Source organism: Triturus cristatus, chromosome 3_1 (assembly GCF_964204655.1).
Source record: "Triturus cristatus chromosome 3_1, aTriCri1.1, whole genome shotgun sequence".
Classification (NCBI taxonomy): Eukaryota; Metazoa; Chordata; class Amphibia; order Caudata; family Salamandridae; genus Triturus; species Triturus cristatus.
In genome coordinates this window covers 797,483,923-797,500,282 of record NC_140583.1, presented here as the reverse complement: position 1 = coordinate 797,500,282, position 16,360 = coordinate 797,483,923, and the positions used below count along the sequence as shown (strand labels likewise).

The 16,360-nt window shown below is 44.9% G+C and overlaps 1 protein-coding gene across 1 annotated transcript in view; it reads right to left on the bottom strand.

Annotated features, from left to right (window-relative positions):
* The window catches only part of DRC11 (dynein regulatory complex subunit 11), a 952,572-nt gene extending 940,572 nt beyond the window's left edge, over positions 1–12,000 (bottom strand). The window contains exon 1 of the mRNA XM_085645096.1: positions 11,026–12,000. Within this exon, the coding sequence (XP_085501222.1) occupies positions 11,026–11,036 (11 nt within the window). The 5' untranslated portion in view covers positions 11,037–12,000. The remainder of the gene's footprint in view (positions 1–11,025) is intronic.
* Positions 12,001–16,360: the final 4,360 nt, after the last annotated feature.

Below are 16,360 nucleotides of genomic sequence, written 5' to 3'. Positions count from 1 at the left end.
GTATGTCTCTTTCTAGGTTAGTACGCCCTAAAGCTGAGGGTGGGATTAATTTTCCTAACTTCCCTGTTTATCATAGGGCTTTTTTATTGCGGCAAGCCTCATATTGGTTGCTTGATTCAACAGATCATTGCCCATTATGGGCTTCAGTTGAAAGTTCGTTTTTGTCCCCCTTTTCATTTCAAGAATATCTTTCTTATTCCCGCAAACCCCAAACACTGTCTTCTCCTATATTTAAATTTACTTCCAAACTTCTCACTCCTTTATTTCCGATAGTCCCTGATACTCTTGAGTCCTTGATGGCGTCCACTATTTGGCATAACACAGCTCTATTAATATACAACAAACCTTTTTACTGAAAGTCTTGGAGGCAACATGGTTTGATTTGGGTCCATCAATTATTTTTGAACAATGAATTTATTCCCTTCCCGTTGCTTCGACAGACTTACAACCTACATGCCACCCTGATTTCTAAATACCACATCCTCCGGCATACGGTACTTGACGTACACACTAGGCTTGTCAGGGACTCCAGCACTTCTCGCGTCGTTGATACACCTAATGGCCTATCTACTCTTTTGCGTACCAAACCTAAGGCCTCTATTCTATATACTCTTCTTCAATCCAAGGCTACGCCTAGACCTAATTCTATGACTGAAATCGCTTGGGAAAGAGATTTCAATGCAGTTTGGTCCCCATCAACGTGGAATAAGATCTGGACTAAGATACGTAAAACTTCCAGAACAGCTAGTTTAACACAAACTTTGTTTTATACATACAATAGGCTATTACTGTCTCCTCAAACTTTAAATAAAAGTTTTTCCGATGTACAGGATACTTGTTGGTCCTGCTCTTCTCCTAATGCTGACTTGTTTCACATGCTTTTCACATGTTCATTTGTAGATAGGTTTTGGAAACAGGTTTGGTCTCAAATTAATTTAATTTTTGGTGCTAATGCCCCATTTTGTGTAAAAAACATTTTTCTAGGTAGCCTTTCCCCAATCTGGGATAACAATGAAATTGATATCAGAATTGTTGATTTATTAATAGCAGTTGCCTTTCAGCAGATTATGAGAAATTTGAAAGATTTCACGAAGATTTCTTACAAAGCTTGGTGGTATGATGTATGCCATAATCACAGATTGGACACATCTCTCCTGTTTTCTCTACAAATGGCTATGAAACGAATTCAGTTATGGATGCCTGTCACAACCTCTTTTGATAAATGTGCATTTAAACACTCTTTACCAACCCCTTCTCAGCAAGAAGTACTTAAACCCCCCTGATTTCTAGTGTTGATTTTTCTTACCTCTCATTTATATATGCACTATGTTTCTCCATGATTATCCTATTGCTCTGTTTTTAATTTTTTTTATTTTTATTCTCGTATTGATGCCGGAATTTGTACATGATGTATTGCTTCTCTTTTGACCAGTAATGTGTATTATTTGTATCCACCTTTATATCTTTAATAAATTAATATTTTGAACTAAAAGAAAAGCCTAAGCTAAATGATATTAGAATATATGCAATTAGCTTTGATAGCATTTTAAAGGTGAGTACCTCTAGCAGTCTAGAGGTGAGTACCACCAATTCAGGATCTTTTCCTACTAATTTCAGGAGATGTGGTCCTTCTTAAGTTGCCTTGGATACAACTGACAATCAAAAGCATGGATACTTTCAAAATTGTGTGAGTGGACATTCAGTTTAGTGTTGCTCTTTTGCTATATTCGATTGAGGGGATCACTGAGTGTGTAGCTTAATTCTTGGCTTAGGCTTTTGCAAAGGAGACATTGTGTGAGGAGCTGGAATCTACATTTGCCTTTCTTTAGTACCTGCAGAGATTATTAGATTTTAGGAAGTTTCAGAATTTAACAAAAATATACATCACTGCATTATCCTCAAGTGAATTAAATGGTGGAGAGATTGAACTATCTACTGTTATCGATAAGTGGTATGATTTTAGGGCAAGAAAAGTTACATTTCTAGTTGCATTTCTAGTTGGAAGGTCCACACAAGTGCTTTAGTTTATAGACTGGTGTATACGTCAGACTGTGCATGATTTCCCCAAGCATTGTATTAATGAATTCTGTGGTCCTGCTAAACTAAATAAGTTTAAAAAGTTTCAGACTTGGCAAGATTCCTACATGAGAAATTGAAGAAGTCTGGTACGGGATTAACTGTGAAGATTACGTAAGTAATTTCTGCACTAAGAAAGTTCAATTTGTTAGGCATATAACTTTCCAATGTGCAGCATGAAAATTGCCATTTCTCAGATATTACCACCTGTTTGATTGGGAATTTTTGTTAAATCTGAAATTAGATCAGCTTTATTGACATATTCTGTATTTGTCAGTTACAGAGTTGTGAAATGAAAAGTTTTTAGCAACTATTACATTGTTTATTTAGACAAGAATAAATGCATTTACCCAATTAAAAGTACACATTTAAAATAGAGAATCAGTAACGTATCAAAACATGATACGAATAGAGCAAGATGTATATTATTTTTTCCCCAAAATAATTGTATTTATTTTTAAATAAGACAAGTTCTCAAACACAGACCGACAGTTTAAATCAAACGCAGCAGTGATACAGCCTACATTATGACCATCAGATTGGTGCCGAGTCCCCCTCAGTGTTCGACTATTCACAGATTGGGTTTTATCACCTATATGCTTTGTTGTTCCTATTGCCAGACTGCCTCTGTAACCCCCTTCCTAACCCATGGCCAACTGTCCGCCCCAGATCTCTATATCCGTTCTCCATCCCATGTCCATTCCACCCCATATTGTCTCATATTTGCGACAGCATGCTCTGCCTTCATACTCCATCTTTTCCCTTACCCTACAAAGCTCCATTCCCAGATCCCAGCCGTGCAGTTTTGGACCTATTTTATTACCCCATTTTTTGTGCTATCTCCCTCTTCGCCACTATGTACCCTAGGTTAATCAGCAATTTGTCATACGATGACGCTGCAGAGTTATTCCATAAACCCAGTAGTATCAGGGTGGTAGTCGCCTCTAGAGCAAGATGTATATTCAAATGTAAGAGATGTATACGGATGAGTAACTTAAAGGCACACGTTAAGTACTGTTGCAATTCTCAAAACTAAGGGATAGTATAAGCCAGTGGGGTAGTACTAAGTAATGGAAGAAGCATTGGGAGGGACCAATGTTGAGGAAGGAATTACAAAGAAGAATTATGCCTGGTGATCATAATCTGAGGAAGTAAGAGGGAGTGTATTGGATGATTGGCACTATTGAGGTGATACTCCTAGATTCATGAATGGCGAGCCGGGTGGGCAAGGGCTTCTCACAGGCTCCCATTTAGGGTTCTGCTCTATTCAGTTCCTATATCTGAGAACTAATTTGGTCTGATTATGTATCGATTCGGCTATCCCCACAGATTACGTCAACAAATCTCTGCTTTTAAAAATTACCAGGATGATATTCAATTTTAAGCTCTAAGTGGCTTGTTGCTATGAACAGTGGCAGAAAAATCCTCTCACTGCACATTTTCAGTATGAAAGGGTTATGCCTGGTGTTGTTGATGGGGTCCAGTGAAGCTCTCCTAGTTGATATATGATCTTGAACAAAAATGCTACGAGGGTTGGGCCAGTTTTAGAGCAATTCAAGACTGCAGGAACACCTGTTGTGCCATTAGCAGGGTGACAATAGTGTCCTTAGAAGCAACAAATATGGCTGATCCACATGTGAGTGAATCTAAATACAAACTTCACCTAGGGAAGGAAAGTCATTTCAGTGCGCCTGCGCGCCATTGAATAGGATACCTAAAACATTTTAGAGTATATGGTCACAGAAAGCAAATTGAGAAAGGTTGTTGATGAAAAAAGAAGTGCTAAAGCGGGAGTCTTCAAAATGTGGGGTGCGCTTCACATCCTAGAGGGTCGCAAAGGAGTGTAGCAGGGGTGACACTGCACCAAGGAATGAATCTTTCTCAGCTACTGTGCAAGATCGAGACTGAAACTTTCTCAGCCTAGAGCATTTTCTCAGTTTACTTAGCAAAATATACTTTTAAAAGGCAACCGGATCACCACTCACTACAGTCTGTTGGACACTAGCTGGGGAGCCCACATAGCCTTTTCATGTCAAGAAAGGTGCTTGTAAATGCTGATAATTGTCTTATTTTTATTCTCTTTGTATATTAATCAGGTGAAAGAGGCTCTGTGCACATGTACTAATGCCCCGGTGTTACCAAAATTAAGACTGTGATTCTTTTATTAGCCGATGACACTCTTCTGGTCTCCAAGTCACCAAAGGGCCTGCAGACCATATTGTTGAGGCCTGCAGACTAAATGGTTTGGTTATCAACAGTGACGTTGATAATGTTCAACCACAAAGGTGTTCAGAACAGTTTTTAATTGGATTATTCCTTGCTTGAACAGGATTATATGTATAAATACTATAGAGAGTGAAAAGTGACTAACAAAGAGTGACACTAATAACAAAACACCACTGGGTGGCTGAATAATACACATGAAAAGAGTAAACTTACAATTGTGCATCATTTTTCACTTAAATAAAAGTAAAATTATCAGCATGTTTCATTGTACTCTCGACAACTGCTGCTGCACTATTGAGTAAATGTGATTTTTGAGAGAATCATAATTATTCAGCATTATTACTATAACTTTGATAATCTTTTTACCACACATGTTCAATATAAATACCTGAGTCTTATAAAAGTATTATAGTCTTAAAATAGCATACTTACTTGAAATGATTGATTCCTAACTGTGATGTAGTACTTCGACCTCGTGTAGTGTGGGGTTGTCTGCTAGGCCTGACCTTCGGCCAAACCCTGCACCTAATCCCCGTGGGCATGCATGGCTGTGATGTAGCAATATAAAGTGTGTCATTTTAGTTAAGGCAGACCTACTGACTTTATCATAGGGTCAGAACATAAAAATATAAAAAGTGGGGCAATTGGCTTCATTAAGGAGTAAGTATACTATCAAGAATAAAGTAGACCTGTTGTCTTTGTCAAGGAGTCAGCAATAATCGTAACCAAATGTATATTATATAAATTCTCACATTGCAATGTTTAAAAGTGATTATCATAAAAAAATTTAAGAAAACCTTATCTGGAGAAAAATCAACATGGCTTTGAGTCTTTACTTTAACATATTTCAGACCACAAAGTGCAGCATAGAACTCACCACAAGGTGTCCCTGCTCTCCAAGTGAAGAGCATAGTGCTCCAGCTTGGAGTGCTTTAAAATAAATAAGGTAGCTCTCGTGGGAATAAGGATTTAAAGACCCTGAAGACTTACTGTGTTTTTTTAAATGTTGATTGGGGCTTCTGGGCTCCCAGCAGCCCTCCACAACATTAAATAAAAGTTTAGTGGTGCCCTTCCTGCTTCTAGCGGCACCAACAGGATACAGACATATTAAAAAAATACGCTTGCTTCTTCCTGGAAGGCTTTTGGGTGATCCATCAAGCAGGTGCTGAAAAAAACAAATTCTCCCTATTCATTTTTCCATAGGAAAATCAGGCAGGGATGCAGCCAAAACAGCTGAACATAATTACACCTAATTAAATTTGGCAGAAAGCTAGATCTTGGTCTAGAAAGAAAAGCTTGCTTTTTGAGATTTAGTCAAAATCTGTTCAGTCATTTTTGAGAAATTTGGGTTGAAAAATATAGATATTTCATGCCGCAGACTATCCGCGGAGCCGACAGATATATTCATTCACTAGTGCCCCCACCATGCACAGTTTACTCATCAATAATTTCATTTAAAATGTTGCAGTGATATCATCAACGATGCCATAGAAGATGTAATAAGTGGGGTAATTAGCAGTGCATGGCGAGGGTACAAGTTATAATTACCTTAGGGCATGAGTTACAGTACTTGGGATAACTTTTAACTGGTGAATTTCAGTGGTTTTGTGCATTTATACATTTAGAATGATGTGTTTTAAGTGATATTTACACCTAAGTATAACCAACCAACCCCGTCGGTAGCATGTTGCTGTCACATTTATGGTAGAAGAAATATATTTTGGAATACCAACCTTTGGAGTGCCATGGCCTGTTTTGTTTTTGTGAATAGTAATATTTGGAGGTAGGCCTGACCCTCCAGTGAGCACCAGCCATATATTGTTTCTGAGTTTTTTTAATGTAAGCTTAACATTTTGGGGCCTTACCCAAATATAACGTCACTCTAACCTTTGATGTTTTTAGTGAATTTCCGAGGTTTTTTTAATATAAAGAAATATCTTAATACCATACCCTTTGACGATGAATTCCTGGGAATTTCTTTGCTATATTCACCCAACTCCCTCACTGAGCATAGCTATTGACTGTGCATAGTAAGGGTTTGGACGCAGGGCCTGGCTGAACATATGTTACATACATATGTGTGTGGGTGTTTATGGTGTCAGTTTGATTTATGATGTGATGGGTCATTTAATGAATTCCATTAACTAATGGTAATTCAGGAAATATTATTGAACACAAAGCTTTGTTCAAATGGGAAGATAGAACGATTTTACCTACAGTGGCTGAAAAACCTGTAATCAAATGCCTGCTTCCCCACTAGACCAAATTGTGTGATCAAAGACAAATTGCTTTAATGTACCATGTTTAATTTTCCTTGACCAATCAATTTGAGAGCACAATGAAACAAGTTCAGGATGTGCACTATTTAAAAACCTCACTTGTATATGGTTAGTGGAGAATACTTTTGCTTCACACATAATACAATATACACCACACATACAGATAACACGACGGAATGAAACTTCAGCACATGGAGGTAATACTGAATGTTTTTTAAAAATCGTACTTTCAATAAATATTACTCTGTGCAGTGGTGTAATTATATGCACTAAAATGAGACAATCAGAGATGTTAAAAAGTCACTATAAAATGTTTTTGTCCTAATTTTTCATAACATTTGTTGTGAGGTTTACATTCAGTTGCTTAGCCAGTGTGTCCTGGGCCTTATTGCAAGGAAAAATATGGGCCCCTCTCGCTGCTGTTTTAATGATAGAATATAGCAATAATCAGCGTTCAGTGGTTACTCAGACCTCTGGACTCTGGTGCAGCTGCACCGGCTGTACCAATGGAAGCTGTTTGCAGCCTGTGTACTGTCTCTTTGAGCCGAGCTAGGCACCCGGCTCGGCTCTGGCTCGGTCCTCTCTTTGAATTGTAAGGCGTCTCACCTCCAGTAGCCTCCGGTCGCCTGTCACCACGGGGCTCCCTCCATTACTGTAAATGTTCGCAACGAACTCCAGCTGGTGAAAACCCGCGGGCCTTAAATTGTCCGCAAGGCCTGTAATTCGGTGTTGGTCTTCCTAATGCGCACTTGATGTCTCGAGCACGGAAATTTAAACTCTGTCGCGTTAAGTGCACGTGCGCGGGATCTGGGCCTGCACTAGCTCAGCAACCAAAAGAACTTTTTTTTCCCTCCATTTTTGTGATGGATGATATGTGAAATATTGTTCTATGGCAACACGAGCCGTGCAGAGATTACTCGCTTTATGAAAATCTGTGCACTAACCCTCCCTCCAACGCATCTCTTGCTCCGATCTAAGAGCCTGGGGGGAGGGGGGAGGGGGGAGGGGGGGCCGAGTTACATAACACAAGCCTTCTCATGCTTAGGGTAATGGATGGGCTGGGACTGCGACCGAATAAAAAGTATGCAAAGAATCAGCATTACTGGGACAGAAATGGGCCAGGTCATCAGAAAACGTCCTATAAATCTCTACAAAGTGACAACCTGATTCCTCTAAATGTTCTTCCAGAGCTCAGGGGTATTATTAAGGTCGCTTAATGTTCTCAGAAGGGGAAAGCCTGAGCGGGTTAGCACTGGTGAGACCGCAGCAGGATTTGCTGCTCTTGGGAGGTAACTAGGAATTAATAATATCCCTATAACAATAGTCTTTTACATACCAACAGCTGAACTGCCGCTCACCTAGACCCAGGTGAAATTTAAAGTACCTCTGCGTAATTCACATATTTTCAGGAATTTCACTTTACAACTTATTACGTTACCTCGCGTAATTATGCTGTGATTGCGGCAAAACTATAGCACGGGGCGTGAGAACAGCGCAAACAAAAAGAATGCAAGCAGCTGTTGCTCACAGAACGTATGTTTTTGGTGCTCATTTTTAGCAAACACAAGGATGAATGAATTTCACACTACAATATAGCGCTAAATGCTCTGAGGCACATTACCGTGCCCCTTACGCCCACAGAGCATCACTTTTTTTTACGCTGAGGTGGTGCAGTGTGCTGACCCATATTTACAAGGTCACACTAAGCCACCTTGCGTGACTCTTCATGGCCTTGTAAATATGGCCCCCGTTCACGCATTACTCTGCGTGGAAAGGGGCATTCCATGGGTGTTGCTGTGAGTTTTCCCACGCAACACCCATGGATTCTGATGCATTCCCAGATTTACAAGGTTTCATAAACCTGGAAATGCGCCAGATGCTATCGCCTCCCCAGGAGATGCATAAAAGTAGCATAATGTGGAGAAATACCTTTATTTCTCCTTGTTTTTTCTTCTTTCTGTGTGTGCTGCATTCAGCACACAAAGAAGGAGGAAAAGGCCATCAATTATTATTTTTGTGGAGGAAGGTGCCCCTTCCTGAACAAAAAACATCAGCCCTGCAACTCAGGCAACCTTGCACCGTGGTGGAAGGGTGCCCGCATTGGCGCTAGGCAGCCTATTGTGCACCAGCACAGAGGTGCATCGTACTGTTGTAAATATGACACAATTCTGCACTTTCCTAATGGCACAGCTAGGCGCAGCAAGATAGCGTGCAGCGCAGCGCTGCATCATTATCTTGTAAATATGTCCCTGTATTTGTATCTTGCATGTAATTTTATAGACATTTTGTGTAATTATGTAAAGCTGTTTTCTGCAAATTTCGTACACCATCACTCTTCACTTTGTAACAATGCATGTTCTTGTTATCCAACCCAATCGAAGTAGTTGCTTGAACTTTTATAGATGAAAGACCGAATCAATCTTGTGTGGATTTGAATCTGTGAAGTTGAGTTTTGCACAGACCTCTGAAGTGGACATTCAACCACTGACTTTTCTCACCACCGGCAGTTAAACCCCAAGGTGGTTTGAGCCTTTTTAGTAAACAGCCAATAGGATCTAAAGCCTCCAGGTACCTTTGGTATGATATGTGGAAGCCCGTGACTTGACTCAAAATGAAAATCAGCCCAAGCAAGAAGGTTCAAACCAGCCCTGCCGCCTAGAAGGGGCATGGTGGGTCATGGCAGCCCATCCTGCTCTGATAGCAGCCCCTTAGAATGCAGCTTACCAGCAGTGGCAGCTACCCTGTATGGAGGGTTTTGACAAAAAATAAAATTAAAATAAAACAAACATACCTTCCTCCGTGACGTGATGTCCTCCTTCGATCATCTAGTAGGCTCCACCGTGAGACCCAGCAGCAAACTCCCCATCCCAATCTTGGCGCTACTCTTCCCAGCAGGAGAGCAGCGCCAGGATGGGAGGGAGCGGGCTCACCCAGCGCTCCTAAGAGCACTGAAGGCCTGCTCTTTCTCTAACCTAGCTGTCTTATGGGTTAGAGAAGTTTTAAATGCGCCTGTCTGGCTGGTCGTCGCAAGACTGCCAGCCAAACAGACATGCGTATTTTTAAGAGCACATCTCTTGCTTGCTGCCACTTGGCGTGGCAGCACTAACCCCGCCCCGCCCTGTCAATAAGTTCAGGACGGGTCGTTGCTGAAAAATAAAACAGTAATACATAAACTGGATTACCGTTTTATTTCTCAGCTCTAGTCTGCGGGTTTTCTTAGTGGGGCGACGCTCCTCTGCTCAAAAGAAGGATCTGCCTCCTTCAAGTACCAGAGAATGCCACATTGGCACAGTGGCCAGACTGGCCCTGTTTAAGTCTCAGTGTCTTTTGCGGGAGGCAGGAGATTCATACAGCAGTGGTACAGCGCACTAAAGATCTGGGGGCTTATTTAGAAGCCCCTTGCGCTGCTGGTACGTCACTTTTTTTCAATAGTAAAAGTGATGCACCAGTGGCGCAAGGGGCTTGTAAATAGGCCCCCTAGTGCCTGGCCGATCCCATAGGCAGGGAACCACACACTCTCATCGACCAGATGCCCCGTTGTGATGGTTGTCTCAGCAACTGAGTTTTTCAAGCTGTTAAATGTGCTTTTGAAAACGTGCATTATTTTTCTTTTTCAAACGGTCAAGCAATGCATTGAGGAAGAATAGACATATAGTAGCAATACGCCATTTCATTGTCTCTAGCAATTTAATAATGATGTGGGAGATTATGCCCCTAAACTATGGGCTGCTACCGGGCCGCCTCGACCATGAGAATGTTTAGAGTCCTCTAGTGTGAAAGGCCTCACCAGGTTCTACAAGGCCGCAGGGGCCCAGTCCAGCATTCTGGAATGTTCTTCTGCTACAGCTAGAGCCCAGCCCACACCACAAGCATGTCTAGAAGAACACCCGGGCCACAGACCTGTAGTTACAGGGTCTAATTGACTGCGAACCCTTATTGTGCGGTAGAGCCCTCCCCTGGCCCACAGCACATTTGATACATTTCCCTTTGAAACCACGAACTTGCATTCATGGGATGCAGATTGAAATGATAGCTCTCAAGTATCCCCATGAGTGGCACCACCAGCCATTCTTGGACTTTTAAGTTTTCTGGGACCTGTGAAAGAATATTTTGTCAGGGAAACCTGGAGCTACTTGTCCACTTATAGAAAGTGCGTCATAGGACCCCTGGGTCAGTTCAAAGGCTACCTCCCCAGCCCTTCTCCGGTGCCAGGGTCTCCGCAAAGGGCAGGTGTGCGCGGGGCCGGGTGAGCTGCGCGTGTACCTTTGGAACCCACAACATCAAAGAGACGTATTCCCTCGCTGCCCACCGCCCCTGGAAACAACAAAAGACTTCAAAGCATTCCCCTGTTCCCCTTTTGAAGGAAAACCTCAAAGAAAAGTATAATCAGTGAATGCACTTTCCTTCATTCCAATCCCCCTCCCCCGAAAAAGGTTTTACTTACACGTGAGACATGGTGCTTGTGTCAGCTCGGGGGGTGCAGCAGGGCTTGGAAGAGCTGTGGGCGGTGGGGGCTGTAGTCGAAGGGGGCAAGCAAGCCAGCTACATTACCACCAGCTGGTTACAGAGGGCCTCACCTGGACGCTTCCTGAACCCAATTATCCTATTGGCTTTGTGAGGTATTCTCTCGAGGTTCACCCAACCCTCCTCTCAGCAGAATCCTGGCGCAGATATGGTGCCCGTTTCTGCTGCGTGTGATCCTGGTGTCATCACTTTAAGCACATCTGGCTACTCCTGCCCTTCGCCTTGCTGCCCTGACTTGCTGAAAGCATGACTAGACGGACGTGCCATCCCTGCTCTTATCACACAGGAGGGGGTTGCCTCTGCCCCTGCTCACGCTTTCCCAGTCCAAGCCTCACTGGATCTTTGGGGGTCGCCGTTAATGGTCGCCCTTTAGCCCGTGCTCTCACTCCACTGCCGAGGCAGTTCTTGGGGTTGCCGGAACTCTATTGCCCTGCGCCTCTGTCCCCTCCCCCACGCGGGGCAGTTTTACCGGCCTTGTGGTACCTGCTGCTAGCACTGCTGCATCTACTGACCTCAACCACTGCACTATTGGGGCAGGTGTGGGGCTGTTTTGTCCCCACGAGCCCTATCAGTAATCCTTTACGGGGCGTTGTTTGTCGGTGGGATACAGCTGCCCTGCTCCCCCCAAACCCTACGGTCTGGGACTGAGGATGCAGTGGGGTGGGAGGGCTTGTTGCTCCTAACGTCTCCCTATACTTGACGCAATTTCAGCTCTTCCTGCACTCCCTGCTGCCCCGAGCCCCTACCCCTCTGCAGCGCTGGTGCCAGTGCCCCCTGCTCCCCCAAGGCTGTAATGACGGCAATATGTAGGCCCCCCACCTTCGCAGAACACCGTGTCTGCTGCTCCGAGCGCCCGCTCCTCGCTGCTCTCGTTGCCTCTCGCCGCCCGCGCCGCGTCCCCTCCCTTGGATACAGTGTTTGTGGCATCGGCCGGTCCCTAGTGACGCACCTGCCCTCCGTGCGCGGCCGGGGCTGATCGTTGTCTATCGGACTAACCAGGCTGCCTGTGTCTCGCCGTCCTGCCTGTAACTTGCCTCTCGACTGCTGCTCTCTCAGCCTGTTTCACCTTACTGCCCGTTTCTCTGCTCCCTTCCTGTGTCTCACCTCCTGGCCTGTTTTTGAATTCACTGCTCGTGTTTCACCTCAACGCCTCTGTCTAATCGTGCCTATTACCCTCGCTGCCTATTTCCCACCATCCTTACCGCGTCTCACTTCCATGCCTGTGTTTTATCTCACTGCTTACTCTACCGTGCCTCACCTCTCCGTCCTTGTCTCACACTTCACCGACTGGACTCACCTTTCTGTCTCTGTCACATCTCCCTCTTTGCTTCTGACTTTACTACCTGACCACTTCCGTCTCTGTCGCCTCTGTTTTGTCTTAGTGTTGGTCTCAACCCCTCGTTGTGTGTCTCACATTCCTGTCTGTGTTTCACCCCTTTTACATCACTGCCATTGTCCTAGTTCACTTCCTGATATCCACCTCCTTGCCTGTGAGTTTCTTCTCTGACTTCACATCACTGCAGGAGCTGCCTGGACCTCCCTGACCTTGGCTCTCTGACTGCTTCTAACTCCATGACGGTGCCTCTCCTCTCTGCCTGTGACTCACCTCGATGTCTGTTTCACCTCACAGCCTACGTCTTACCGGACTGCGTGGTCTCACCTTCCACCTGTGTCTCACATTTTTGTCAGTGCTTCCTTTCACCTTCTGATCTCACCTTTCTGACCTTGCCTCACTTCGCTGCCAGTGTTTCACCTCACTGCCTGGTTCACATCATGCCATTGTCTGCTTCTCACCTCATTGTCTGTTTCTCACCTCATTGTCTGTGTCTCAACTCATTGTCTGCTTCTCACCTCATTGTCTGTATCTCACCTCATTTCTGTGTCTCACCTCATTTCTGTGTCTCACCTACCTGTCCATGGTTCTCCTCACCGAGTGGTCTGAAGTTTCTGGCTGGTCTCACCTCTGTATCTGTGTCTCATGTCTCTTCCATTGTCACTCCTCCTGGCCTGGTCTCACCTCTCTGCCTGCATGTCGCCTGACTGTCTGGTCTCACCTCCATGCCTTTGCCTCACCACCTGCCATTGTCTCACCTCAATTACTGGTCTCACATTTTTGTCTGTATCTCACCACCGTGTCTATGACTAGTCTCGCTGCCTGGTCTCACCTCCCTGTTCTGATTCACCTCATGGCCTTTGTCTCATCTGTTCACCCCTGTCTCGCCTCAATTCATGTTCTCACCTCTCTGTCTTTGTCTCCTGTTACTGCCTTGTCTCGCATACTTTAAAAAAAATCTCTTTATTGCTATTTTACATGAACAGACAAAGAGAATAAAAAGCATCAACAATTCATCGGTGCAGCAGTATCACCAATAGACATATGCGATATACAGTCCGTGAGATGCTCAGACCGGGCGCTCCGTCTCTCTCACTGGCTGTCTCTTGCACCACAGGCTAGTCCCATTCCTGTCCGTGTCCCACAGCACTGTGATTGTCTCACCTCACTGCCTGGTCTCGCCTCTAAACCTGTCTCTCGCCCCTCTGACTGTACCTCACCTCACTGCCTAGTCTTACCTCCTTGAGGGTATCACCTTTCTGTCTTGGGCTTAGCAGTTTTTCCTCAAATCTCACTAAGAAAGATGAATAAAAACAATGGCACACGGACTCTGGAGCCTTCTCCAGCCTCACCGCTCTGTCAGTGTGCTTGTAAAGTCACTGGATAGTGAGTGAGCGATTTCCTTTTTGCCTAAGTGAAGAAGACAATCAGATATGTTCACTGAAGGCATCCTGTGCAAATAGACCGAAGCCCAGTGCATAGCTCTTATGTCAGGAGGGGCACCCAAAGTGCACACCTCTTTTAGAGAGGGGGGGCTGCAATGCTTAATTTGACTTGGTGATTTCCGGTGCTCGACACCAGCACTTAATTGTCGGCACCAGCACTTATGACAGCCGCCACATGGTGGCGCTGTTTGTATAATTTAGAGCTGAGCAGTCCAGCAATTATTTATTAATTCAGTATGCATTAAAAACAACTGATACTTGCCACCCAAGCTATTTTTATAGCTTTGGGGGACTGTATTGTCAAACTTGTAGCAGTGTGCTGGCTAGTAGTTGTGTAGGTACTATCATTGGCAATGCAGTTATTGGCAATGGGTGGTGCAAGCTGCAGAGGCCCCCCGACTAGAGCGCTGGCACTTATGTTTATTACAAATTAAGCCCTGGGGGACTACTGTCCTGCCACTGGGCAAAGTGAGACTAGTTGTGTTAGGGTAGCTATGCGCCCAGAGGAGTATCCCGGTGCTAATACTGTAGACTCCAAAAAAGGCAGCTAATAATACTAATATAGAAAACCCATGTTTTTAGTAATTTCTTAGACCTACTGAAATCCTGACAAGATCGAATTTGAGGGGCTGGCCTGTTCCAGTGATGGGGGCTAGGTAAGAGAACAAACAGCCCTCATTTCAGGTCGAACATATGTGCTGTGAGGGTAGCCCTGCTTTAGCCTTAGACCTCAGGTTTCTACCCGAGTGGCACCATGAGAGCCTTGTGCGAAGGTAGTCAGGGCATTGTGAAATGGTGCTCTGTGTGAGGGACGTGTGTTTATACGCTTCCTTACGGGTAGCCAGTGCAAGGCTCTTAAGGAGGGTTCAGAGTGAGAGCCGGAAGGGAGCTCACAGACCTAACGGGCTGCTGTGTTTTGTCCCACCTGTAGTTTGCACAGGAGAGTTTCGTTCACTGCCACCATGAGTGCTTTACCATAGTCCAGACGACTCATGAGGGCCAGGCCATCGTTTTCCTTGAGCTGAGAGGAAGCCAAGGGCGCACTCTCCTGAGCAGTCGCAGGGTGCCGAAACAAGTACCACAGATGGAAATCACATGTTCCTTCAGAGAGAGCTTGTCTGCTAGAAAACCCAGATTTTAAACTGTTCCCTTAGGAAAAGGGGCAGCACCCCGCTCTTTGGCCATCAGTCTTCTGACCAAAGTTCCTGCGCCTCACCGAACAGGAGGATGCATTGGCCCATGTTTAACCTGATGGTCGACCTTAGAGCTGCCACTGTAGCTGCACCGCAATGTTTTGGGGAGACGGTGGTGCATCCTCTGTTTCGTTATTTGGCTGGACCTTGTCATCATAGCTATCCCTATCTTTACCCTGTGTAACAAGTATCGCGGCTGCACCTGTTTCAGTCTAATGGACAAAAAGATAGCACCCACCTGAAACTAAGTTCGGAGCCCTCCTTCGGAAGACACGTATGCTGATCATGCAGGGGGGGTGGTGGTGGGGGGGGGGTGCAGGATCTGAGTGCAGGCAGCTTGCATAATGTAAACATTGCACAAAGCTGACTGGCCAGCCAGAGTACAAATATCGAACGTATTTTCTGCTCAGTGTATTGAAAATCGTCTTTAGCAGGGATAGGAGACGGTGTATGAAATCGAGGGAGCTCCATGGATAGAATATCTGATTACCAGCTCCCCTTTAAGTTTGGAACTGAACGTAGGTAATAAAACCTCCCGGAAGGGACGCCTGGGTGTGCCCTGAGAGAAGCCAACCTGCTGGGGGCAGGTTACAGGATGGACATTGTCTAGAAGACGGGGCAACCGCCGAGGTGCCTGGGGATCAGGGAACTGTGCAGGAAGGACAAATAACTAGCAATCCTCGATGTGGCCTAGAGGGAGGATCCGCTCTGCAAGGGTCTCTGTGGTAACCCTCTTTGGCCTTGACCCAAGCGCACTGTTACGCCCCCTCCGTAGGACCTTCAGAATTACTTGTTGTTTTTGTCTCCTGGCCTCGAGGTGATTAATAGAGTTATTAGGTGAGGTTTTTCTGAGCAAGATTGAGCAACCTGCATGTAAAGCCACGCAGCATATCTCCTTTCAAGCCCCCCCTTCATGAGAGATGTTTTGTTCTCCACCATGCCCCCTCCGTTTGTCTGAGTGAACTGGCATAACGAAAATTGAGGGGCCTCCCTGCGTGGTAAGAAGAGGGGTCCCCTCCAGGCTCAATCAGGAGCTCTCTGGCCAGAGTGCAGTGCCGAGGAGGCCCGGGCTGCGGGGGGCCTTTGTTACGCCCCTGTCTGTGTGCATATGAAGAGACATGCGCATTCGGAGGTCTCATAGATGCTGCTTGTAAAGTGTTGCAGCATGAAATATTCCAATCACGTTCTGCAGCTTAGTAGATCAGCGTGAGTGAAGTGTGACAGCATATTCTCTGGAACCCCTCATAGCCCTTTTCTCAGAAGGAAAAGTATAACAGGCACTGG